Source organism: Manis javanica, chromosome 5, assembly GCF_040802235.1.
Source record: "Manis javanica isolate MJ-LG chromosome 5, MJ_LKY, whole genome shotgun sequence".
Lineage (NCBI taxonomy): Eukaryota > Metazoa > Chordata > Mammalia > Pholidota > Manidae > Manis > Manis javanica.
Window position 1 is genome coordinate 41,236,057 of NC_133160.1, and position 27,983 is coordinate 41,264,039.

Genomic DNA, 27,983 nt, shown 5'->3' on the forward strand with positions numbered 1-27,983 from the left:
GGTCCTTAGATTTGTCCGACTAGAAAAATACTTAAGTTGATGGCACCTCAGCCTGAATTGCCTGAAAGGATCAGCTTAGCATTGTTTTGGTATGTGGCACATTGAAAATACACATTTGCTCATATTCTTGAGCTCCTTTGAATGAACCCAAATTAACAAAGCTTCCATTCTGTCCTCTTGACTCTGTCATCTGTCTTGTTCTTCACTCAAGAAAGGGATTCCATTACTTGCTTAGGTAAGACTTTTCACTAGCTTTTCAACATTCCCTCATGTTTTATTCAGGTCAAGCTGCCTTTGAGGCTGGTTAGAAGTTTGTCTCTCACATCCACACACTAGAGCCTTAGTCCAAAATAGTCATTCCTGTTTGTATCCACAGACAAGAATGCAGCCTGGAGATCATCCTGTGTGGCGGCTTCATCTATGGATGGGGAGACTGAGGCTCAGCCAGGTGGAATGACTCATTCCATGTTACAGCCGGTGCTGGCCAGAGCCAGCGAGTACTTAAACTCCAAAGTCAACTCTATTTACTTAAGGTGAGGCATGGAAATGAAGCATCCGATTCCTGCACTTCCTACAAACACATGTCTATTTATTCTTGCCAAGTTGTTACTGTACTGTGTGTGACTTTAGGGATACACTTGCCATATGGACCTGGCCTCAGATACAGGTCCAAAAGGGCAGGAGATAAAGAAAACCATTTAGTTTACTAAGCAAATGAGGAACAAATCTTAAGCCCTTCAACTCCTTTTCATTAAATGACCTATGGTTAATGATTATCTCCCAGCTTTTATCCTTTAATCTCTAGGTTTACATTCTCTAGTCCTAATTGCCTCTAAACCTATGCCTCTAATCACCACAGCAAACAAAAGCAAGTCTTTCGCAGCAATTTAAAAAAGTCTTCCTTTTTTTTCATGCTAAACTATGATATCAAATTAGTGCTATAACAGTTTTCTCCCTTATCGGGATAATTGCATCTTTAAACATATTTTTCAGGTTGGAGAGCTCTGTTGCATGGACACATTCTACAGCACTGAATGCAAACATGTTTTGTTACCCATTCACTTGTGTCTTCAGTCATTACCAGAACCACATCTTCTACAACACAGATGCTAAATTATACATTATGTATCTTTCCAAGCACATTAGATAAATTTTTAAATAGACCAGTAGGAACGACCATATTGCAAACTTAAAATAAACTGAGCTACAGGGTAGATTCCATAACTTCATTTAATATTGATAGCAGCTCAATTTTGAAAAAGCAAATACCTTTAATAAATTTGATATGAATGATTATACATTTTGATACAATTGTACAGAGTGTGTACATATATAAACCTATAGGTAGAATTATATACATTATATACCACATATATTTTTTCTGCTCATATTTTTGTCTTTAGTAAAATGAAGCAGTTTACTATTTACACAGATGTGCAAGGCTACATGAAATCCTGAGTAATTGAAGGTATCATTAATAAACTACTATAAATTCTAGTCTTTTAGCTAAAGATCTAGTAGATTCTATAACAAAAATGTGAACAAAATAATGTTTAAAAATATGCAGTCAGTTAGGTGCTCATTTTGTGCTTGGCAGAGAAAGGTTGAGAATGCACAGAATCCATTTACATTTGGGAAAGTTTTCTCAAATATTCAAGATTAAACAGATATCTTATTTATAGATATTTTAAGCAATATCACCTACATCCAATTTGTCAAGCATGGAAGACTCCAGTCATGATTGGATCAAAAATTCCTTTTGCAGAATATGAAATTCTGTGTAAACATCAGTGTTTAGGTATTATACAAAAGTTCTGACTCAAATGAGGTGAAAAGAGAAAAAATACAACAAAATAATTTAAACGGCTTTTTGTGGGAGACAGCCAGCCATATGGAAGGAATATAAAAGTAAGAATATATTTTGGTAAAAGGAGAAACCAGATGGAAGTCATTTATGGGAGGTCTGGTAAGCCACCCACTTTGGGAGGTCCCAGCTTGGCTTGGTGCGGAGAGCCCAGGATAATCAAGACACATCCATCCTGCCACAAGGGATGGACCCCAGTGGCACAATGAGAAGGAAGCTCAGTGGGGAAAAGGCCACGTTCAGCTGCAATGGAACAGGAAGAGCTGCCCATCAGGGTCACCGTCAGCAAGTAAAGCATCCCAGCGCCACAGTCAGGCACTAGGTGTGAGTTCATGGGCAGCCCGGGCCGGCTGCTGCGTGCCTGCCTGCAGCCAGAGGAGGCGGGCCGGAGCCCTGCACTGCGAGCCTGCCTCCATGACAAGGCACTGCATTGGGGTTCCTCTGCCACTTGCAGCTCTACCCCGTCCCGTGGCTGCTGTAGTCAAACACTCCTTTCTTGAAGAATGGTGAGAACTCACAGATGGTGTGTTTCGAAAGAGTCAGCCCCACTTTGCTGATGTGTAGGGGAGACGTCGCAGATTGAAGCATCACACTAAAAAAGTCCCTGAGGTATTTCTGGGAAGAGATAAGAGTGAAAAGTTTGGTCAAGGTGCTGCTGAGTCAAGGAGAGGAGAAGATAAGTCTAGAAACCACTTCTCATCCTGTTGGAAAGAGCTGTGGCTGTCATTAGAAATGGCACACGGGAATCTCCACTGCCTTCACCATCATGAAACCAACCAGGGGCCTACAGCTGCTCATCCAAGGTGCAGGTGACATTCTTGGGTGCAGAACTCTGTTTCATAGCAACACGGCCTCGGGCCTATGTGCAGACAATGCCCGCTGGTCACACAGGGGTCTGCTTTGCAGCAACAGTGCCACTAGTGAACATGTCCTATTTTTTAAGAAGTTGTTTCCCCTCCAACTTATTAAACAGAAAGATGATTAAGAAATGTGTGTGTGTGTGGGGGGGGAGCAGGGAATGGCTAGCTATCTGTACAATGCTAAATGTGCTGCTAACTGGCATTGTCACTATCTGCTTTGAATCCTTCATATAAACTAAAGGAAAAGAGGGTCAGTTCAAAGTACTAATATTTACAGTTGATTTTGCAAATCCTATAATCATCAATGAAACAAAGTTCTTACTAAGATTAATTGCTCTGAATCCCTTGCTTGCTCTCCGGCCCAACCCCTCCACCACCATGCATTTGTCACAGCTTGATCTGCCTTTTCTGGTTCTGAACAAGCCAGTCCGAGACATGGACCTGAGAAGCTGGCAATGAAATCAGATGTGGGTGCTGGCAGGGTGTATTAAAGGAACAGAGGACACGTGAAAATAGTGAATGCATTTCAGGTCAGGCAAATGTTATCTATAACAGAAAATGGGGCAGGACAGGTGGGTGGGTTCGGCCTGAATCTTTATTACTGTCTCAGCTTGTTAAAAAAATGTAAACAATCTGGTCACAAACTTAGAAATTAAACGTAGTAATTATGGACTCTGAGTAAAAGAGTTTGTCTATGATGCATGGACAAGGCCTAGAGCAGAGGTTCCCAACCAGGGGTGATCTGCCCCAGAGAAACATGCAGGGAAGGCTGAGACATGCTTGACTATCCCTCTGGCGGGGAGGGTAGATCTAGTCAGTGGAGGCCAGGGATGCGGCTGTACCCCACAAGGCACAGGACAGCTCCTAGGCAAAGAGTTACTTGGCTCCAAATGTCAACAGTCCCACAGCTGAGAACCTTGGCCTAGAGGAAGTGGAATTCAGCTCTCTCTATGAATTGCCAGCCTGAAATCTGCTTTGAAAGAAGGCACCCTGCCCAAGGAAAATCTGTTGGCAACCTTCTTAAGAATAATAGCAAGATTGCTATGCCATCTGTATGGTAATATACAATTTCTAAAACTCCAGCATGAAGTTTTTAATGCTCTATGGATGTTTAACTGATGCACAGTAACTGCACACTCTTCAAATGTATAAGGTGATGATCCTGACACATGCACACACCTGTGGTAACATGATCACACACATCTGTACCACTCCCTAAATGTCCTGAGTTACCTAATTTTATGTTATCATCATACTCTGCTGAGAGTTACCTTTTTCACTACTGGAATGCCCACATTCTGATGGGAACCTGTTTCAAGAGAGGTGAACAAGGCTAGTTGGGAGAAGCCTTGAAAACAAGTGTTTTTAACTGAGACTGTTTTCTTTGTTCAGTATTTTTAACTCACTGGTCTCAGAGTAATATCTCATGAAAAGCTTTTCTCTCATGACAGGATTTTGAAAAAGAAATCAGGCTAAAGTAAGAAGGTGCAAACCAACTGCTGAAAAATGAAGCTGTTACTCCAGAACTTACTTGCATAAGAGGCAAAAGGAAACCTGACTTCAGCTTTCCTGGGGAAGGTAGGCTAGGACTATCAATTTTAGAAGCACCCCGATTCCACCAAACACGCTTATTAGTAGACCTTGTAGGTCATGTGTGACCAGCCAATGCTTGCAATGAAAAGCATTTGTGCAACTGATTATTTTTGGAAGGTAAGAGTGAAACAACTTTGAATGGGGAATGAGCAGCTGGCCTGCTGTTGCTCAGAACTGAGGTCCCTGCTGGTTTAAAGCATGCAGTGGAGTCACCACCATGCTGGTGAGGTGTCACTGCAGGTGCTGTGGGCAGGCCCTGCCTCAGGTGCCCTTCAGGTCCCATTAGTGTGCAGACTAAAGCTCATGACACACTTGCCTTCGAGATGAATTCTGCCAGAATGGAAGGGATTCAAATGCAGAAACAGATGTTGCATCAACATTTGTCATAATTAGTACACAAAGCAGGGGCCCTTGAAGGGGCCAATAAGTCTGAAGGGTACAATAAAAAGCAAAGTGGAAGTTTAAAATACAAATAAAAGTAAGGGTATTGGAGATGCCTTCCCCACCAAAGCACCACCATAAACAGAGAACAGGAAACTAGCAGAAGGTAATGCACACCTTTTTCTTTTAATGAACTCATAAGCATATCTCAATTAAAACTCAAGATAGAAGGATCTGATTCAACTTCTGCTGAACATTACAGAAGAGTTCTTCTTTGCAAAACAAATCTCTGCTTAGCAGAACTGGGAGCCTCAGCTCCCTTTACAGAGACTACTTCCTTGGTCAAAGAAATGCTCTGATTAGTGTGTATTCTTTGCAGCAAAGTGCTCAGGAGTATATTAGGTGAGGCGTGACCTTGGTTGTCTGTGTCCATGGTCACATGTCTGAAGTGTGCTCGGCAAATCCTTCCCAGTGAATGACAAAACCAGAGGACTAGGTTTAGGGCTGGGGAAGGGAGATGGAACTGAAGTTCCAGAAGGTTCTTGAGATCACAGACAGCATCATTGTTCTTCTTTGCAATCCCCTATCATCTCTGGCCCACTGCTGAGCTGCAGAAAAGTGCTTAGAAGAAACCTTGATAACTGATTTTGATGAGTTAACAATTTAAAAACAAGTGTACACACGAGGAAACAGCACACATCAAAGATGTACAACCTAATGAACTTTCAAAAGGCAATCATGCCTGTATGCCTGGAGTCTGGATAAAAATCCCAGGTTTCTAGCACCTAGGCAGCCTTCCTCAGTCTTCTGCACAATCCTTTCCTCCAGGGTAGCTTCTACCCTGACTTCCCACACCATTGGTAGGTTTTGAACTTCATGTCAGTGGAATCACACAGGATACCCTTGCATGGGTCTGGTTTCCCCAGCTTAGCATGCTGTCTGTGATGCCCGCTGGGTGCAGCTGGACCTTGTTCATGGGCAGCACACAACACGCACCCACGGCACCAGCGGAGGGGTCTGCGGGTGGTGGTTCCCTTGTCTGAGCTCTTCAATGATGAAACCTACTTCCTCATATCAGTGTCGGGCGAAGCAAATTTACTAGTATCCCCTTAAAAAAGAAGCTTCCCGTTAGGGTTTTAGGCTCAAGGCAAGATCAGCCAGTGTACTAGAACTCTGCTGTTATGTATACTTACTGTGCATGGTAATTATATGTGAAATAGGTGCTTACATACACACATTTCAGTTGTAGTTCTTATTGCCTATGCTTACAGTGCTTCCCACTGCATCTGAGCTGAAGGGAGAAAAAGTTCTTGTCAAAGCTGTCCTTTTACTGCTGAGCCAGAGCCATCCTAGCTCTCCCCCGTGATGGGAGAGTAAATCCAGGAGCTGAGCTGCTCCGCAGGGCAGTACACTTTATAAAAGGGTATTACAAAAATTGAAGGACATTTGGAGTTTAAGTGGCTTAGGAGGGACAGAAAGACAAAGCAGGAAAAGGATTTGTGAAATCCAATATCCAATTTCTGTTTCTTTCACATGGCATTTTCTCCATTAAAAAAGAAATGAAAGTAGACGTATTTAAATCTGCGCAGCTGGTGGGGACCACAGAAGGCCTGCAGCCCTTGCCACCCTGGTGGCGGTGGGTGTCACCCCTGAGTTTCCGCTTGGTCAAACACCTTGGATCAGAGCCACTGAGGGTGGGCAGCCCTGCCTCACCGGATGCTTGGAGGACGGAGGTCAGACTCAATCAAATCCTCTTCAGTAAGACGGCAGACCGGGAGGAGGAGAGGAGAGCAGGAAGGGGTCTGTGAGAGGGTCTGCCTGAGTGTGAGTGGCCCCGGGAGAGGGAAGGGGTCTCGGAGAGCACTGGGCATGGGGAGGGCAAGTAGGAAGGGTGGGTTGGAGGGAAGACGTGGAGAGAGAAGGAAATAGCATGGGTAGGCTGGAGACGAATGTCCGAGAGTTGTTTACCAAGTTGGCAAAAAGATTTAAGAATTACAAGAACTAGATCAGACATTTTTCTCTGTTATTTACTTTTTGCTACTTGGACCAAGACTACAGCATAAGGTGATTTCTTATCCATATTTTCAGGAAACCAAGCTTAGCTGGCTAACCTTTAAGGCATATTTCAGCACTGTGGCAGACTGCCTTGATTCCATAAAGTGCTTCTGGCCTGTTTTACTATTTTTAAGTTGGTCTATGCAGGAGCAGGGAGCAGGGGTAGAAGTAGCTGGGACAGATGGGTCCCTACAGGTCTGTTCAAAACAAAGTGTTAAACTGCTATGTGCTTTAAAAATTCCTCCTAAAATGAAGAACATCCTGTCGAGGACCGTGAGCTTTTAAAGGGGAGGCTAAGAGAGACCAAAGGAAGGATGAGGGACAGACAGACTGTCAGAGACACCCCGCCATGGGCTCTAGAAGCCTTCTCTCCAAAGTGATCATTTTTTCCTCCAACTCTTACCTGCCCCGACCCCTGTGAGTATTTCCCAAGGACTGTTCCCTGAGGGCCCACCGCAGGCTGACCGGCTACCAGCTCATTACCCTCACAGAGAGGGCCTCTATCATGGGCTTGCTGTGTTCCAGGAACCATGACTATCCCCATCTCCTAGATGAAGAAACGGTGGTCCAGGAGGTTTAAGCCATGTCCCAGAGGATGAGGTGGGAGTGCCAGACATACACCCAGAGCTCCCAACCCCAGAGCCTGGGTCTCGGTCATGAGGCTGCCCTCTGGCGCCTGCCATACTGTCCCCTCTCTTGAGCACTTCGGTCTCTTGCTGAGCAAGGCCGTCTACTCTGCTTAGCCATCCGGGTCAGATATATGGCCTTTCCCAGGCCTGATGGTGCTCACATGATCAGGACTCTGAGTTCTTCAGAGTTAAGGTTCCATGGAAACACGGGGAAGGCTTCTTTGGCTATGAGGTCTATATATTTCTACACAGAGCCAGATGCAGCTCTGGTACCTTATTCGTGGTATCTTGCTGGGCACTGGTCATGTCTGACTGTCCTGTCTCTGTCCCCCTTCCCAGTAGCACTGAGATTCCTTTCTGAAAAATGCCTTCCCCATCTTTGGGGCTTGGTTGCCTGGCTGACTTAGGGCAGAGCGCTGGTAAATTTTTCCCATTCATATTCTGGGATGGATACCTCATAGCCAAAGAACGAATCCAGATACCACTCAGAATCTGCTGGAACCAAGGTGCTTGGGGCAGGCCTCTTCCAGACAGCCATACTGCTGCCATAGAGCATTAGCAAGAGTGTAAGAAACTCTGGGGCCTCCCACAGAGAGGAAGCTTCAGGAGAGCCTTTGGTCATCCCATTCCCAGACCTCTGCTGACAATGACCATTTGCAAGCAAGTTAACTGACAATAGGGCAGGCACCCGTCAGGACTCAGGGTCCTCCTTCCATTTGTACTGTATCCAGGCTCCTGGGGCGCCTAGTCGTCCTAAGGTCAAGGCATCTACCCAGGGCTCTCTTTTCTTAGGAAGAGGTCAATTCTAAGAGGCTTTTTGTGAATAACACTTCAGATGGGTCTGCGCATCCTAGTGGTGCAGCCCCAGCCAAGTGTCAGGCTGGAAGGCTGCTGCTCCAAACAATAAACGCATAGCCCAATCTTTAAAATTCCAATACCATTTCAAAACACAACAACTAAACATTATTAATCTTTTGAACCAAAACACAGGCTAATATGGTCTACTGGCTGTGTTAATGAGTTCTGAAAGGTGAAACACACTCCCTACAGCAATACAGGGTAATTCAGCAAGAATTTTGTCAATTATTTTAAAGCTTGAGCCTGGTACCTCAATCAATACACTGCATCAGGAAAAAGAAAAATTGAAAACATCATGTGCAGCTATATGTTATTCCATTCCAGACATTCCTGATGAAGGTCACTATGTTAACATGATTTATGTGTCACCGACAACACGATTTCAGTCTCAGCTCTGGCTAAAATGTACTTAAGTTACTGAACAACCTTTAAATAGCCTCTATTGGGCTTTTCAGCTCTAAAGCTTCTAGATGCAATGTTAGTCTGGTCACTGGGATTGACCACATACTCTATAGTCTATCCAGGAAAAATTGTGTGAGATCAGCAGGGCATTAAATGGTGTGGCCCTCCCCTCTTGCAGCCATTCTCTTTAGGTCTGGGATCTGGATAGGAGAGAAGGTTTGAGACCAGGGAAAGGAGGGAAGATGGAGTGGTATACAAGCTGAGCAAACAGTGTGGACAGGGAGCAAGGCCAGCAGGGGTAGGGGAGGACCTGACAGAGAACACAGAGGCCCTGAACCTGGACTTGGGTCTCCAAGCAGTGGTTCAAAGCCTTTCCCAGTTCATGAGCTCATATGACCTTTAAGACTAGCCGAGGAAGAGGAGGATGGATCTGTGTATCCTTTGCTTGCAGATGGGGAAATTAAGTCCTAATAGACAGTGACTCAGCCAAGGTCAATAGACCATAAGAGGCAGACAAGATAGCTCTTCAAATTCAGAAGAAGTCAGAATGGCCTAACATAATTCTCAAGGTGTAACCCAGCCTGAACTATAATGTATAAATGTAAATGTAGAGCCTTTCTTTGGGGCTGTCCATACCATATTCATGTGGGCTTTCAGGGTTTACCTTGAATTTCAATCAACCACTGTGTGTGTGTGCGTGTAGATGTGGGAATGAGAGAGGGCCTTAGAAGCACTTAAGAGACCTCACCCTCTTATCTTTTGGCTCCCTTCCTTCTATTTTAATTAGCAGAGGGATAAAATCATGACCATTTTGTGTTATTAAAAAGTTTCTGTTGTAACAGGGCTCATGACTGTAACTGCAGCCTACTGCTTTCTCATGTGCCATGTATCACCGCAGCTGTGTCATTCTAATGGTCTTCCCAGCCATCTCATTGTGTGGAGCCCTCATTTTACAAACTTTTAACATAAATCCATAATTTAATTTAAAGTTATTGAAATTATTAAAGTTGAAATGTTCTTTAAAAATGAAAAAAGCTTTATCCACCTTTTCACTGTGACATATTAACGGAGAAGACAGTTCAGTGGCATTCCTCATTTCCAGAAGTCGTTAGCCACAGTGGCAGCTTAAAGACAACTATCCGTCTAATACGACTTAGAGGTTTCATTTACCTTACAGCACTTGGAAAATCCATCATGGCCTGAAGGGTTCTGAAGATAGATCAGGACCATATGGAGACATGCGGGGCTATTTCTATAGGAGAGAGGTCTGGTCCCCACAGGCCGTGTGTCATCAATCAACCCAATGGGGTCAGCATTATTCACTCAGTCAAGTCTTCCCAGTTATAAACTCATAAATTCTAGATTGAACACCTCTCTCTATTTAGGAATCCTAATACTTGTCTCCATTGGATCAAATATGCTAGTCCTTTTCCAACATACCCCAGAATGTCCTTCACCCTGACAGAATTAGGGCAGTTTGATTCAAGCAACTCTTTCATCTACCTCACAGCTACTGCACACCCACTCTACATGGAGTGGAGTGCCTGTCCCTGGGTGTCCAATGGTGAGTCAAACAGATACGGTGTCTGCCCTGACAAGGTGCCTGGGCTGGCCCTCACCATCTTTTCACTGCTCAGAATCATTCCCATTGGTGCTGTGCTCCACCATCTAAATCTTACTTATCTTTTAAGGACTGAATCAAAATTTGTTCTTTTTTTTGACTCTTCAGACCTCATTTATGCACCCAACAAACATTTACTGACATCTTTCTGCTCACCAGTGCTGCTGGGGATTCTATCGGGAAGAAGACTCAGTTCCTGTCCTGAGTAACTTGCAGGCCTTCTAGGGAGATGGCCAGGTAAAGCAGCAGTTAAAATGTGGCGACAAGAAAGCAGGAATGAGATGCTTTTGTAGCACACATAAGAAAGGAACCCAACCTAATCCTGGAAATGGATGACATTTATGCCAAGACCTGAGAGGTGAGAAATAATCAATCAGGGGAAGATACCGGAGGAAAATACTTATAGAAGCCTATTCTAGGCAGCAGGTAGAGCTTGTAAAAAGCCCAGTGGTGGGAAAACAACAGAGCTTGAGGCACCACCAACAGTCCACCATGACTAGATTGTGCACTATGCCTGGACCACTTAGCATGGAGAATGCACTCTGTACTGCACTGCTCAGTGGTCAGCTCTGCCAGTATACTCACACGGGAGTCCTGCACTGTACTCTGCAGGCTCTCTTCTCTCTGAACAATGGAGTCCCGCCAGGCCTTCTGGGTGGAGCCTGGAAATTATTTTAACCGAGCGAATGTACTGGAAGTAATGCTGAGAGTGACGTCACCTCGAAGGTTCCAGTGTCCCAGGTGAACTCAGTCCTTCGTGGAGCCATGAACAGAATGCAGCCATACAGGTAATCTGACACCTGCCACTTGGAAAAGATTAACCACCCAGCTGAGCCCTGCCCAAGTTCCAGAAATGTCTCATCATAAGCAATAAAATGGTGGTGCTTTAAGGCACTAAGTTTTGGGGTAGTTTATTACACAGATAACCAAAATGCACGTGTTTGGAAATAAGGTAAGAAATGAGGGAATAAATGAAAGAAGAGCAGAATAGAAAAAGTATGGTTTCTATTTATAATTTATGACTAGCCATAAATTATAGTCCTATTCTACTTCATAACAACCTCTTCCAACCTTTTTAATAGTTCTAATGAATATTTCTTTCTTAGCAGGTACTTCTTTTCTAACTGTCCTAGGTTTTAAAGTAAATACTTGAAATACATAGTCATTCTTTGAAATACAGCATTTATTTCTTGATGTTATAGAGAATTCTGAGTGCTCATAGTTAAAATTCATCAGGGTGAAAATGTTAGTCTGTGATTACAGAATTGGAACTATTCATTATAGCTATTCAGAGAATCTTCTTTATGAGTTTACTGACATAAGCATATTGTATTGAATTATTATGGTACTGCATCAATTGGACTCATAAATTTAATATACTCAGTCTGGTTCACATATTCTAATAAAATCTGGCAAGCTTTAAAGACTTTATAAGGGATGTGCATTTGAAGACCATGGGATATTCAATTTTTACAGGTGGTGTTCTGGCTCAGGGTATTAAGTAGCTCTGACTATCACTGTGACCCAGCCTGGTAGACCAGCAAACTTGAAGTGAAATCTCCCTTACACACACACACACACACACACACACACACACACACACACACACACACACACACACACACACACACACACACACACACAAGCAAGCCACATCAGAAAGCCCAGAATCCAAGCACAGATCAGTATCAGCCCCATTTCCACATGGAGGGGGAGACGAGAGTTGAATTTATGTCACACCTGTGAGCCACAAGTGACAACACGCGTCAGCTGTGACAGGGGAGGCAGATGGCTTCCAGATGGTGTGACCGGCTCCACTCCGAACTTCATGTGGATGAAGTGAAATTCAGGAGGATGCTGTAGCCCATTCCCAGAGCTCTCCCCGTTCTTTGACTTTTGTTACTGGATCTAGGTAAGAGACTGGTAATAGGCAACTCAACTTCCTCAGCATTGAGGGGGAGGTGGGAAGAGCCCTGGAGGCAAACCCCCGTCATTTGGACCACAGGCTGCTGGCATCTAAGGGATTTCAACCCCCCTCCTTGGGCATCCCATCACTTGGCAGCCCCCACACTGGGCACAGGGGACACTACAGCACAGGGAGTTGGAGTAAGTCCCTGGACTCCCCTGCATCTCAGTTTTCTCATCTGACGGTATTAGATTAAGTGAGCTACTGTCTATAAAGTGCTTAGGGAAGGGCCCACTTCACAGTATGTATTTATTAAGTAGTTGACATTATTGTCCCACAGCTTGGTACTCATGGAGTTAATCAGCAAATTCATTAATTTGTTCCTCTTTTAAATGTTTAGAAACACAAAGGCTTGAAATGTGGAAGTTCTGACTTTAATGTATGTTTTCCCCTTCAAAGGAAAGTATAAGACAAATCTGGAATTTTTTTTTTGAACGCCACCTCGTATCAGATATTTCCAGACCTTTTTTTTCAAGAGTTCCTTTAAAGTAAGGAAGAATTTACATTTTTTTCAAAATGGGACTCACATTAAAAATAAGTTAAAATCTAACCTTTACCAAGTACATTAACTATCCCCACCAAAGTGCATTTTAAAATGCATTTTGGATATTGATATTCTGAAAAGTATCATGTGGTGTGTGTTGCGGGGATAACTATTCTTTTGTTTCTAAACTCATGATTCCTTCTTGCACTGCATAAACCTTCAAAGAGGTTCCTGACATTTTGAGATAGGATGAATGCTCCAAATGATCAATTTGACTGACAGACTTTCAAATGAGAATCTTGCTGTGTGGTACCTCTTGGCTATAATATACTTAATCTCTAATTCAAAGAACCAGGTCCTAAAACCTTGAGACTCAAGAAGTAGTTGCACATTAATTAGTGGGATCCGAAAGCCTCCCTTTTAGGAGAACCTAAGGACTGGATGCAGTGCGATAGTTCAGAATCCTTGAATGGCCACCTCGTTTCTTCCTACCAGCTATGCCTACGGTTGAAGGTTAAAAGATCCTTCCCTTTAACATCTGCCCTAAGGCTGTTGGTATATTGATGGCAAGTGTTCTTTGGCTGGCCTGCACTGGGCAATCACTGAATAACAGACTCTGAATTCTAGGGCTAGAGGGTAAGCTTTTAGATGCTAAGAGAGTAGACCTGTGGCCCCCACTTTTGTTCTCTGGACTAGGGGCTCCTGATGATCTGGGTGTACCTATTGGTCTTGCAGATTACCCTCCTGCCTTGGGAGGTACTCCTCAGTGTCCACACACTGCCCTTTGTCCTGGCAGGGAGCCAAGGTCAAGCCCCAGGTGTGATGGGGATTGTGGCCGCCAAGGGGTGGGCCTGTAACCCCACCACACAGAGAGGATTAGCTGGGGATTTGGATTATCTGCACCAGTGATCCCCTTCACTGGGGACAATGACTGTGGCTTGACTACGTTAGAGAAGGAAAAAGTCAGATCAGAACTTCTCTGATAAAATGTTTTTATTTCTAAGAAAGGATGGGGTTGGTGTACACTATATCCTGGGAAATGAAAATTAAAAAACTCTCACTAAAGAGATATTCTCTACAAAATTAACATCTACATTAAAAAAACACACTGGAAACACCTCCTTCCTGCACAGCGTTTTGGTCACAAGAGACACTACCCACTGGGTGACTGATGAGTGAGGGGCCATGTGGTGATGTCAGTGAATCCTGACAGACCTAAGGCAAGGCGTGGGTTTCTCTGCTTAGGACAAAATCCCACAGGTTTACAATTGCTTCTTTCTCTTGAACAAGAGAAGTTTGTTCAACTGCTGTAAAGAAGGAAGTCTATCAAATTTTAATTGATGCTTCAAAGCCAAATTTAGAAACTCTTAAAACTGTCCTGGCCATATTTTATAACCTGAAGAGCTGCTGAGGAAGAGAAGTAAAGAAGGCTGCCAATGAGGCAGCTGATTAAATGCGTGCTTCCCCAACACTCTGGTCTGGCTGTGCTAAAGTGAGCCCCAGGCTGTGTGAACGTCAGTCTTCTAGTCATCAGAACATTTAGCACCCGAGACTGTGTTCAGAGGAAAGGCCTGAAAGTGGTGCTATAAGAGTTAAAAAGGAGTATGGCAAAATGTGGACAGAGAGAAGATCTAAGTGATCACAGGAAGATTTCATGAACTGGGAGATCTTGGAGAAAGCTGTGGGGCCATTTATTCTAAGAAAGAATGGGCTAATTTGATATCCTGTTTCTGACACAAGGAAACTGCCTTTCAAAGAAAGAAATGTTAGTTTATACTGACCGAGCTATTACTTTGATACATCCAGATTCTTTCAAATAAGAAAGAATCAATGCAATTTTGTGAACTGGAAGGTAGGCTCTATATGGAAAAAAAAAAAGGTGAAACAGCAGCAACTTATACCAAGAAGCATAAGTACCCCAGATATGTACAGCAAGGGCAGACAGAGTCCTCTTGAGCTCACAGCACTTACCCAAAGAGCTCTGAAATAAAACCTTCTGATCCCTGGGGCTCTGCTTCCAGTTGGTGAAAAAACTCCATTTGAGAAAAAGGTGAGGTCTCATTTACTACCATTATCAACTTTGATTAGCAAATGCTTTCTTGATTTCAGTATCAAGTTTCTTATTTTTACTTATAAGTAATGTGAAACAGGTGATCTCAATTAGAAAACAGATTAGAGAAAGTTTGAATTTTTTTTTTGTTCCCTGGAATGAATATTATACATGTAAATGTACCTGCACTGCAGTGAATTCCTGGAAACATAATCATGTTCTACCTAAATAATAATTCTATCTAAAAATGGATGGGAGGCTTTACATATGCCAACAATAAAGATAAAAAATTGTATGGAATTGGAACAAACTGATGCTCTTATCCATTTGTTTCCCCCAAGTATTGTCTCAAAGGGCTGCAACATATGTTATGATTCATTATCATTATGAAATATAAGTGACAAGCATAGAAGAAACAAGGATTGTCAAGGGAAAAAATAGCTAGCTGAATTCTAAAATAAAGACGCAGTTTGCAAAGGCAACAAATGACTGTACAGAAGTTCACTGGCAAAGTCCATGGTGAGTACATTTCCTTTAAGGAAAAAAACACTATTTGTGAAACAAATCTGAATCAACAGTGGTAGGGAACTGAAACATCTTCACGAGGGCCTAATTCAAACTTGCAAAATAGAAAGGATGGTTCCCAAATGTTGACATAAATAGCAAGCAGAGAACTCAGTGGAGACAAGACAAAGACAGTAGTTCTTAAAATGCATAAATGCACAAGTAGAACTTTAAATTTGTCTTTTGTGCTGTTCCAACAAAGGAAATGTATAAAATGTTGGAACTGTACCAGCATCAGTGGAAATCAACATAATCGATTATTTCAGGAAGCAAGCAGCTAGGCCTTCAGGTTTGAAGCCGCAGTAAAAGATGCAAGAATAACGGGGGCAACATTAAATTCAGGGAAGAAATAATGAAGTGGCCCACACAGTACAGAGCATCTCAAATCATGTGCAGAGAGGGGGCGACTGAGGGAGGGAGAAGTGGAGAGAGAGAACTGGGAAAGAGAGGATGTAGGAAAGTGAGAGAAGCGGACTGGGAAGTTCAGCCCAAACAGGATGTCGGGAAGAAACAACAGACAACGGCTCAAGAGAGGAAATCCTCACAAGAAACTCATTGTTTTCCTAAGGATAAACAAGCATCTTTAAAGGATTTAAAATACAAGTTTCATTGCAACCATAGGTGACAAGAACTCAGCACCTAACATGGCTCATGCACTGGGCCTAAGTGAATCCATCATCAAAAGGGTTCCAGACCATTCAGAAAATACAGAGCCACCCATACACTCCTAACTTGCCCACTGTCTTTGCTAATACCCACTCAGACAGAATGTGGCATCTCGTGGAAGCAGAAAGGCTGCCATTGGTGGGGTCCCTGAGGTTGGGCTATGCTGCAACCATTTCCAGGGATTCTTGTGTTTTATATGTTTACACCAAGAGTGGATTCTTATACTATTTTATTCTACTATGTAATAACTTTCTCTATAAGTCTATATACAATACTGAGTTATATCTATAATTGACATCTCTACACTCATAAACCATACAGCTATAATCTACTTCTGCATTATACCTATATAACTATATTTATCATAATACATATATAATATAACTCATAATTAAACTTATGTAATTATATCTTATATCATACTTTATCATATTTAATTAATAATACATTATTGTATATCTCCTCCAAGGAGTCTTAACAAGATGGTGACTGCATTTAAAACATAGAATCAGGGGCCCTAGAGGACATGGTCACCTGATGCTGCCAGGAGCGGGCTAGGAGCCTTCTGGCAGGCCATCCTCTTATGGATGATGTATGCCCCGAGGAAAAAGAAGAAATAGCCGCCTCTGGCAGAAATGAGCAAGTATCCCTGAATGAACAGGGGCATTATTAGAAATTCTAATTCAAAATGGTCACTAATCCCAAAACAATGTTAGTAACAGGGCGGCATGCGGAGGTGGTCAATGTATTTTCCAGTGTGGGTCATCGCATCTCAAATGCAGCTATTCTTTCTCCCGCTTTTAGCTGTGTTTCCACCTAATGCTTCCCTTGAGGCCTAGCAGCTAATTAGGGACTTCAGTTTGAAAGAACTCTCCTCCTCCCCTTGCTGTGTCGCAGCGTGAAAGTGAGATGTAAAGGGTGGAAGATGAGAAAATATTAAAATGGTATTTAATTAAGCAGAGTAAACAGTAAGGTCAATAGCAACTTGAAGCTAACATCTGTCTCCGAACAAGGCAGGCACACTATCTACAGGCATGGGTGGCAGAGAAGCGAGTGTCAGCTGCAGGCTCTTTTTGTCTGCACCACTTGTGGTATCTACTTCTGTTTCAGGGGCAATGAGACATTTAATAAATGCAAACAAACAGCGATGTCTCATGGTAACTAGGAGAGCAGAAACGACCCTCCAGCTGCAGTGCTCAGGCTTCACTGCATTTTGCTTTTAAAACTAACCAGGGAAATGAAAAACATTCTATGTTGAGCTCCAAGTCTGCTAAATCTGCCATCTTGAGCTGTGCTGCATCACTTTCATCTGATGCTATTTCCAGAAACAGAAAAGGGTTGGAGAGTCTCTGTTAGGTATTTGTCAAGCCCCAAACACCTTGTAAATGAGCATGGGAGCTAGGGAGATGACAGATGCTGCTGGCTTAATGCAAGGATGGCACATGAGATGGGGTTATAATTGGGATTGATATTAGAATATCAAAAGCCCAACAAATGGAAAAATTATCACTGCAGCTGTGTCTGGGGTGAACAGAATGGATTCTGTCTTAATTAATTTTATGTCAACTTGACTGGGCCACAGAGTGTCCAGATATTTCATCAAACATTATTTTTGTGTGTCTGGGAAGGTGTTTTGGATGAGATTAACATTTAAGTTAACAGACTTTGTAAAGCAGATTACTCTCCCTATTGTGGGTGGGCATCAACCAATCAGCTCAAGGTCTGAATAAAACAAAAAGGCCAACCCTCTCATTGGTAAAAGGGGACTGACTAATAAGAGTTTCCAAACCCATATTAGTGAAATGGTTTTAAAAAACACACACACTATTTTGATATTATGGGATATGTGTAGAAATACAAAACTCACAAACACATTATACCAGATTTCACTGACTTGTTAAGACTAAATGTCCAGGGTTTTAATCATCATACTAATTTCACCACCATCCCCAGCTCTCATTCAGCTGACTGACAAGCCCTGCAGATTTTACTGCCTGTGTATCTCTCTAATTCATCTGTTTTTCTCCATCCCAACTGCCAGCACATCCTCCTCCAGGCCACTGTCATGTCTTACCTAGGCTGGCAACAGCCTGGTCACTGCCCTTCCTGCCTCCCATCCTCTCCGCTACCACCCACAATCTCCATGGTGGTAAATAGCATCCCTCTACTCCTCTGTTTAAAATATTCCATGGCTCCTCACTGCCTCTGGATAAGGTCCAAAGTCATGGAGATGGCTTCAGGACTGGCTTTTCCTTCCCTGTCTACCACACCACCAGTCTCATCTTTCTCCAGTACATCAGATTCCTGGGTACCACCCTGGCCCTGCTGCATGAAAATATATGAGAACAAGTCTGAGAATTAGTATTTTTCAAAAAGCTGCTCAAGATTATTTTAAAGATCAGCTAGATATGTTTGGGAATCACATCTCCTGATAACCACGGAGGTAGTTCATGATTATACTGCAGTGTGAGAGCACCTGCAATTCTAGTTGAGTTGCTCCAGCAGGACCATGAGCTCAAAGAAGACAGGAACCGTATAACTGACACATGCAGGACAGGCTTGATCTAGCACAGGAAGTGGTCCTGAGCATAAATAGTGACTATCATTGTCACTGAACTGCTTTCATAGAGACAGTAAAGACTCCCGGAGAGACCACCAGGCATCACTGGCATGGAGATGAGACAGAGGGACCGCACCGCCTCTGCGGTGTTTGTGACAAAAAAACAAACCTGAACCCAACAAAGCTTCTCAGTCTAACCACTGGTTTTCAGAAAACTCAGGATTAGAGGAGCATAGTGAATGACACCATGGTGATGCAGTTAGCAAAACCTCAAGTGTGAGAATTCAGTGGATAAAAGACATGGTTTCATCAACAACAGATGGTGAGAAAAAAGGGGAAAGGAAACCTATAGATTATAAGAGACTTTACAGCCATATCAACCAATGCTCTGTGGGTATAATTTGGGTCTTGATTCATCAATTGAAAATAAAAGAGAAAATCAGTGTGGCCCAAATACTCACTGGGTATTTGTTTATATTGAGATTAGCTAATTTTTAGGGTGCATATGTGTGTGTGATAATAATGGCATTGTGGCTATGTTTAAAAAACAGTCTTGCTTTTTAAGAGATACACCCTGAAATTCTCACGGATAAAATAATATGATATCTTGGATTTGCTTTAAAATGATTCAGTGTGTGCTTGCACATGTGTGTATGTGTATATGTGTGTGTGTGTAGAGGCTAGGGGCACAAATCAAACAAGACTGGACAAAGGTTGACTGAATGTTGAAACTGGGTGATGTGGGAGCGTACACTGGAGTTCATTTCATTATTCTTGAGGGGTTTGTATATAGTTTTGTGAAAAAAAGTGTAGAAAGAAGGTAAAGGTCACTGATTTCTATATCATAATATCTCAGTTTCTTTAATGCACTGAGGTTTGGAATGTTGGAGACAGTTGTTAACCCTTTGCAAAGTAGACATTTGCTAATACAATAGGATAGCATTCTTTTCATTCTAACAATTCCTTTATCATTAACAAATCCAACACTCCTAGGTAAAGGCAATTTCTCTTTTGTGCCGGATGGGTTGCATAGGATTTCCAAAGAGGATCACTCTGTATCAAGGAGACCTGGGCCTGCCCTTAAATGAGGTGTTCTCCTCTTTCCCATGGGAAATTCTAACTACATTTTGTTGCTAAAATTAATGTGCTTAAGTTCTTCTGGCTCTTCACGCTAACTTGACAAAAGATTATTAATTTTGACTTTTCTGTCAGACCAAACATCTGTATTTAGTTTTAGCACCATAGAAAGTTAGGAGGTGGAGGAAAGGGCAACCTATACTGAGATTTTTTAAGTGACCCTTGAAGAAAAATCCTTTACAAATTATACTGAATGTAATTAAATGTAATAACAGGTCACTTAGGATATCCTAAGTGATACTACAAGACCAAAGAACATGAAGAGCCTCTGAAATGAACATCAATGCAAAAAAGTCTTTGCAGTAATATATGAAAATTATAGGGGCAAAGTATTTTTACAGAACTGTTTGTCAATTACATTAGTTTTCCACCTGGCCTCAAACCTATTTTATGATTATGTGTGATGGTAGGAGATTTCCTTCTTGGTTTCTGTGTTCAAATATTTTAATTTACTAAGGTTGTCTGCTGCATGGACACCTCATTAATTTGCAGGCTCTGAAAAGCATTGATTCATATAGACAGATGTCTACCTTGTATTAGGAAAGGACTGAATAAAAACGGTGCTTGGTTTAAAGATAGACAAAATATTGACATTTAAATTTCAGAATAATGAGTGAGCCACTCTTAATGAAATAGAAATTATCATATGTTTATCAGTGGAGAAAATATGCATGGAAAATACAATTTGTTTAGAGGAAGATGACCTTCCTTTTAACAACAGTTTAACTTCATACTCTTTAAGAAAAATGTGTAATGCTGTCAAATCCATTTACCCATCAGCCATTTACCTATCTATCCGGCCATCCATCCACCCATCCAACCACCTATTCATCCACCTACCCATTGCATCCATCCATCCATCCATCCATCCATCCATCCATCCATCCATCCATCGAACCATCTATCTATCTTTTTTCCCTCCTTTTGTTTAACAAAGCAATAACGGGACAATGGAAAAATAAAAGGATGGAGGGAGGAAGAAGTGAAAGAGGAATGAAGAAAGAAAAGGAAAGGAAGGAGATTATAAATCTATGATGACTTATTTTAAAATATTCTATAGACTATTTTTAAGAGTTTTTAGGTTGACAGGAAAATTACGAGGAAGGTAAGGAGTTTTCCCACACATCTCCCTAGCCCCACATACACAGAGCCACTATTAGAATCCCACACCAGAGTTTCCTGTTATAATCAATGATTTAACATGGACACAACATTACCACCTGAAGTCATAGTTCACATTAGGGTTTACCCTTGGTATTGCGCATTCTGTGGGCTTTCACCAACTTATAATGGTATGAATCCACCATGACATGACAGTATTATACAAAGTCGTATATATAAAAGTCCTCTGTGCTCCACCCATTCATCCCTCCCTCCCACCAACGTCTGGCAATCACTGAACTCTTATTGTCTCCAGTTTTCCCCTTTCCAGGATGTTGTGTAGTGGAATCACACAGTATACAGTCTTTCAGATTGGCTTCTTTTACTTAGTAACATTTACTTAAGATTATGCTATGTCTTCTCATGGTCAGTAGCTCATTTCCATTTAGTGATGAGTAATATTTCACTGTCTCGATGTACCACAGTTTATCCATTCACCTGCTGAAGGGCATCTTGGTTGTTTTTAAGCTTTGGCAATTGTGAATAAAGCTGCTATAAACATTCATTGTAGGTTTTTTGTGGATATAAGTTTTCAGATCATTCGGGTAAATACCAAGGAGTGCGACCGCTGAATTGCATTAAGAGTGTCTTTAGTTTCATAAGAAACTTACAAACTGTATTCCAAAGTAGGTGTATCATTATGCATTCTTGAAATACCAGCAAAGAATAAGGGGGAATTCCTTTCACTCCGTATCCTCACTGGCACTGGAGATGCTTAGTACTTTGGATTTTGCAGAGAGGTATTTCACTGTTATTTTAATTTGCAATTCCCTAATGACATAAGATGTTGATGAACATCCTTTTATATGCTTATTTTCCATTTGTGTATCTTCTCAGGTTAGGTGTCTGTTCAGGTCTTTTACTCATTTTTTAAATTGGGCTTTTCATTTTCTTATTGTTGAGTTTTAAAACTTCATTGTATATTTTGGACAGGAGTCCTTTATCAGATGTGCCTTTTGAAAACATTTCCAACCAGTCTGTGGCTGGGTGCTTCCCTTCCCAGCCTCCATCTGGGTTTGGAAGTTGTTACTCTCCCTGGAAACGCTTGTTTTAATTTTGGTTTCTTCTTAAACCAATGACTATTCCTGGAAACCAAATGGGATTTTCTCTCCAGCTGGAGGCTCACACTCTTTGATGTGACCAAAAACCACTAAAGTACATTGATACTATAATGGTTTTTGTTTAATAAAATGATTTCCTGACAGGCAGTTTATATTTAGAATGCAGTGTTTCTCATACTTTCTTATTCCACTTTATGGCATTGCTTATACTTATATGCAAGTATACAGACTTGTACTAATTCCAATAATTCTACAGAGTAGATATTGCTGCCATTTAATAAAAGGAATTGAAGTTTAGTGGGGGGAAGTGACTTGCCAAGGTGACATGGACACTGGTGTATCATCAAGCTGGGTGTCAAACCCAGGTCTGTCTCTAGACCCTTCCACATTATTGCAATACCACACCAAGTTTCCTATTTCTTCCTGAATCTTAGCCCCAGGATCACAGCCTTTTCAGCTCTTCTGACTCCAAGAAGCACCAAGACAGAACAGCCTCTGAACTCCAGCTCAATCTCCTCTAACACATCCAGAGCCACTTAACCCCCATCAAAAACGCTTTGCGACTGATGATGGTGGTAATGGACTGATAACAGAATACAGTCCCTGCTAATGTGAATGACCAGATAACCAGGAACAGAAATAAGGATGTAAATGAGGAAGAAAACGGTTCTTTCTGTGAGATATTTCTTAACTCTCAGCCTACGTTTGATAGTGGTTCTACCATTATCCATTTTGGAAGATCAGCAGAAAGTAGACGGAAAAAAATGTTAAATTAAGCATAGAATTGCTAGATGTCTTTCAGATAGCCAAATGAATGTAAAAATAAAGATTTTTACCTACTACAATTCACTTTGAAACTGAAAGGGCTCAACCTAAAAAATGTCTAAACCAAATGATTCTGTTGTTAGAAATTTAAGGTTTGAAAGTAACATAAAAACTAAAGTAGAATGAGACATTGTCAGAAAAGCTAGACTGTATGCGCTATAGGCACCTTAAGACAGAAAAGTAACTGCTGGCAGGGTGGGGGGGAGTGGTAGAGACATACCAATATTGACAGCCACTATGAATACTTGATACTTGTATTTGGCAGATACAGCATTTTGAACTATTAAGACTTTATTTTCGAAACAACTCTTCATTCAGTTCACTGTTTCCATTAGAAAGGGTGATACCTGTAAACTCTGGGCATCCGATTATTATAAGAAAGAGAAAAGAAAAGCAGCTAGGAACTGGCCTGGCACCCACAGCTAAGGTGCAGTGTTCTTCTGTCAACCATAAACAACTTCAAAGAAAGTACTAACACCCACAAGGCCACTCTGATGAGGGAGCAAGACCAAAAAAAAAAAAAAAAAGAGCCACTCCATCCCATATTTGAATAGAAACAAAAATGTGAACACTGTTCAAACCACGAATATGATTAAATATCCATATTCTGGTGAATGTGATTGACTACTTTTTTCACTGATCATAGTTTTAACCTTACTCTTTTCTTGCCTTCTAGGTAAGAATTATTAAAACACCCAATCTTAGAGTCAGCGCAGCATCCAATCTAGAGCAAAGCCTCACTTCCTCGCACTCTCCCCAATACCTAAAACAAACTCAAACTCCATCCTAAATTCTTTGGAACATCTTGCTGAGATGCCCCCATGCTTCTCATGGTATACGTTCTCCCTTGGTGCAGTGAGCCGATAAGTCTAACATTGTGAAAAAATAGGTATACTTCTGTAGTTCTTTGCCAAAAGGCATTGGCATTTGTCAATTTTCACAAGCAGAAGCTCAAGAGATACAGCAGGTGAATTGGGGGCTCTACAGTGGACAGTCGTGCAGTCAGTGACCCAGGAGACATGCAGAGAGAACTAACCAGCTATGAATAACATGTAAATGTGAAGGAAATGCTCATTTCATACTGATCCTGTGCCTCTCATCTTTTTTCGCACTGGACAATGGTTCAACAATGAATTAAAGCATCAGAAAACACCTCTGTTTTTCAGATCACAACTGGACAGACGGAAAGAAAGGCTGGTATTATAACAAGAGATTCCTGATATCTTCTAGGTATCACCAGGAATAAGGTGAATAACCGGATAACCAGGAACAGAAATACCAGATCCACCCATCGGACAAACCTCACATAATGTTAGTGTCTTTGCCCTCAGAAACTGACTTTGCAACTAAGTATACATGACCAGCAGATACGCACATTGTTACACTGTATGACTGCTGGCAGGCGGTGCTCCATTATCCTTCCTTGGCTTGTGAAGCATCATCTGAATGTGCCAGGAGGCCTACCACTGGCGTCACTGTAGCTGCTGCCACCACCACCACCACCTTCACCATCATCATCATGCCAATTAATATTTTTGAGTGTTTTCCTCTGTACCAGATTCCATGTTCATGCACATGATCTCATTTAATCCTCAGGTCAACCAGAGGAAGGTGGTGACATTATTTACCCTCATTTCACAGATGAGGGAACTGTTTAAGAGACATTAAATAACTCCCAAGGAATGGGACCAGGATTCAAAATAAGGATGACCGGCTCCAAGGCCCACAGCACACACTTCACTACCACATTACTTTTCTTACCCTTCCTTAGCTTGTGATACGAAAATGGGAAAGGGAGAATGAAGTGGCCTTGGGGTGCTGCATTCTCTAGTACTTTAAAGAAATCTTCCTAGAAACTTATCAGGTTCTTACTTCCAAAGGTGGTTGTATTATTCTTGAAAGCTTTATAGTTTTAGAGGACTTCACTTGTTTTCATTAATTTCAGCTACTGTTTGAAATGATAGACTATCAAGATGATCAGTAGAAATGTTTCCAAGTAGGTGATAATGTTTTCTGAAATTAGCAACCAAAAATGCACCTCTCATCAGTCAACCAAAACAAAACAAAAAAACTCATTAATGTGGGGCTAACATGGGCAGATTTTCTGATAATTCAGTGAGTAATTCTGGGAATGTGAAGCATGTGTGAAATATCATGGAAGCCTAAAAATTCAATGAGATGTGGATTCTGCTGCCTTCAATAACTTAAGAGGACAATAGGGAAGATTGAGATATAAAAATATCCTTTTGATAAAAGCAAGAGAGTAACAGGAGTCTTAAAGAGGTGATGTGAGGATTCATGGACATTCTAGAACAGTGTTACTCAAAATGTCCTTTTTTACATATTTTTATTGAAACATAAAGGAGTACTTTTATGTCTGTTGAATTTATATATAGTAAAGAAAAAAGAATTGTGCTTGTACTTTGTATGACCTTTGTATTTCATTTTCTCATTTCATGTTTTAGTAATTAACCCTCATTCATTTAGCAGAAGTACTGATAAATGATGGAGTATAAATAACTGGTTCTTTATCACTGCAGTTTGAAAAGCAGTATATTCTAGAATCATGTTTAAGGCCTATTGCTGATAAATACCATACCGCATTTTACCTATTAGAACTCAATTTAATATCCATTTAGACATACATATAATATACTCTCTATATACTTACATATAATACTCATAATATTTAAAGCCACAAAAATCTCATTAAAGATATTCTGAGTTTATATTCTTCAGTAACTCAGATAGGAAATAAATCTACATAGGAATAATGTGACATCAAGCATTAAGATATGCTTTAAAAATAAAGCCACTAGCAGTTGAAATTCAGAACCTTTGGTGAGCCATGAAGTCAATACTTAAAAGTCAACAATTAAAATAAACATTTCCCTTTAATCAAAAGTAGACATGGTGCTATTCAAAGGCCATCCCTGTAGCCATGACCAGTTAGGAGATGAGGAGGGACCCTGTGCTCCTCCAGAGTTTCTTCAGTTCTACAACCCTGCATGGCACAGAGCAGGTACTCAATAATTGCTAAATGAATAAAATGGTATTTAAGAATCAATAATGAGGCAATGGATCTTAGTTAACATTGTGGTAATAATGCTGGAAGATGATATTTCTTTAAAGGAAATGATATTTCTTTACAAGAAGACCCAACCTGAATGCAAACTTAGTATGCTGCTTATGAAGAGAAGGGTTTGCTCTGAAAGACACTCTCATGTGAACAGGCTTTGCCACTTACTGGTTTTAAGATCTCTGCCCTCCCCAAGACTTTATTTTCCTCACATGTAAAATGGAGATAATAATAGAGCTCACCACAAAAGCTGGCTGGGAGGAAGAAGTGACCTGATGCAGAAGCATCTCACCCACGCGAGGTACTCAGAGAAACACCTGGTCAGCATGAGGCAGCAGCAGCTGGATGGGCAAGTGCAGGGATCTGCCAATGTCCCGCCATTTTTGACCTATAATAATGGCAGTTTCTTATGGATCTACCTAATATCAATTGTTTCTGGAGTCATAAAGAATAGAAAGGGCCTTTCTCCCAGAACTAACTCATCAGGCACAGACTGATGTATTCCTTTCCTGTTACCTCCACCACTTTATCTGCCAGCATATGTCTCCTGGGCCACTGTCTGGGTTACAAGGAGGGATGGACCGACCAGGGAAGCATGTGCCCCACGGGAAGTGTTGCTTCCACAATCCTCAGACTGCCTGACAGCAGGGTCTGCCCACGACACACGCACTGACACTGGACTGCTTCTTGCAGGGCCGTGACGGCAGTAACACCAGATCCACCCATCAGACAAACCTCCAAAGACACTGTGGCTCTTTCTCAACAAAGTGCCAGGCCATATTTGTACTTGAAATACAAACCAGTAAGAGGCCAGATCCTGGAAAAAGTGACCCCAAGCATAAGCTAAAGTTGGCCTAGTAACTGTGTGTGTGTGTGTGCGCGCGCGTGCGTATGCGTGTGTGTGTGTGTATGTGTGTGTAAGAGACAGTGCTGGAGGCCAAGTACATACTCTGCCCCCAACCCGGGTGTGTTATGTCTCGTGCTATAGTCCCAAGGCCCTCACACCACTACACCACCCTGACAAGCACATTCCTCTCCAAGATTAGTAAACTCATCTCCAAAACACCTCATGACAGGAATTTCTGTTTCTACCATCATTTTTACGAGTAATAATTTTAACAGATTTAACTCATATAATTTAGAAAGTGACAACATGGTGTCTATGTCTTCTAATGTGAGAATATTTTATAATTTTTGGTGATAAACTCAAACACAAAGTCCAAATCTTAGAAATATTTTAATAGCAAGGCAGACCAAAACACACCTAAATGCCTGCTTAAAATAATTGCTTTATAAAGTTCACTTAGGTTAAGGAGGTTTATAAAGTCATATTTCTGGATTTTAAAAATGATAATTCCTTTTGAGCAAACACTGTGTATAGTATTGTGCACTAGCACAAGTGTGGTCTACTGAAATCCATCCTTTTGTATGTGTTTATGTATTCACTTTTATCTCTAGGTAAAGTTTCATAAAGTAATTTAAACATATGCTCTTAGAGGGAAAGAAATGTCTCATTTATCTTTATATTCTATATATGCCTAGCACTGTCTCCAGTATGTATTAAGAATTAAATACATGTATATATACTCAATTAAATCAAATAGGAAGTTCAGAGGAAGTATATATGGTAAGTTTCACATGAAAGTACACTAATTCAAACAATGACATTGGATACTAGATTTTAAAAAAGTCACAACAGTCGCAGGAAATTAACCCAAGAATCTCAGATTAATTTTTCAATAAAGTAAAGCTGAGTTACACTTGCTCCTTGAAAAGAACATAATATGCTAAGGTTTAAGTCAATATTAAGTAAAATACATTTACTTTAACATGTGTCTATTTCTACAAGATATGGAATACATTTCATAAAGGCTAATATCCTTGGTAAATAACAGTCTCAGGCAATGGAAGGGCTCCTTGACTAGGTAGAGAAGTTAACACAAACCTCTATTCATCAACAGCTGATGGCTTACTAGGGTCAAATGATTAAGTAGGAAGTGCTGAAAGAACAAACACAGATCCACCTCAAGTACCAAGGCTGAAAGAGTGCCCTGAACTTTGCTCTGACTCTGGAAGCTGGAACAGAAAGATGAGTCACTAAGAGCTGAGATCACAAATGCACGGCACAAAAAACGCCCCACCTGTTGTGGCCCCATTGGGCACCAGG

At 41.4% G+C, this 27,983-nt stretch overlaps 1 protein-coding gene across 9 annotated transcripts in view; it reads right to left on the bottom strand.

The window, feature by feature from the left end:
* The window catches only part of KIF16B (kinesin family member 16B), a 367,948-nt gene that overhangs the window by 54,307 nt on the left and 285,658 nt on the right, over window positions 1-27,983 (bottom strand). For 5 of the 9 annotated variants that reach the window (XM_037022420.2, XM_073236949.1, XM_037022422.2 and 2 more), the window contains one exon: window positions 1,252-2,479. The exons of 3 other annotated variants lie outside the window; for them this stretch is intronic. In XM_037022420.2, the coding sequence (XP_036878315.1) occupies window positions 2,321-2,479 (159 nt within the window). In that variant the 3' untranslated portion in view covers window positions 1,252-2,320. Of the gene's footprint in view, window positions 1-1,251; window positions 2,480-25,587; window positions 26,205-27,983 lie in introns of those variants that run through there. One more of the 9 variants, XM_073236948.1, reaches the window with a different exon arrangement.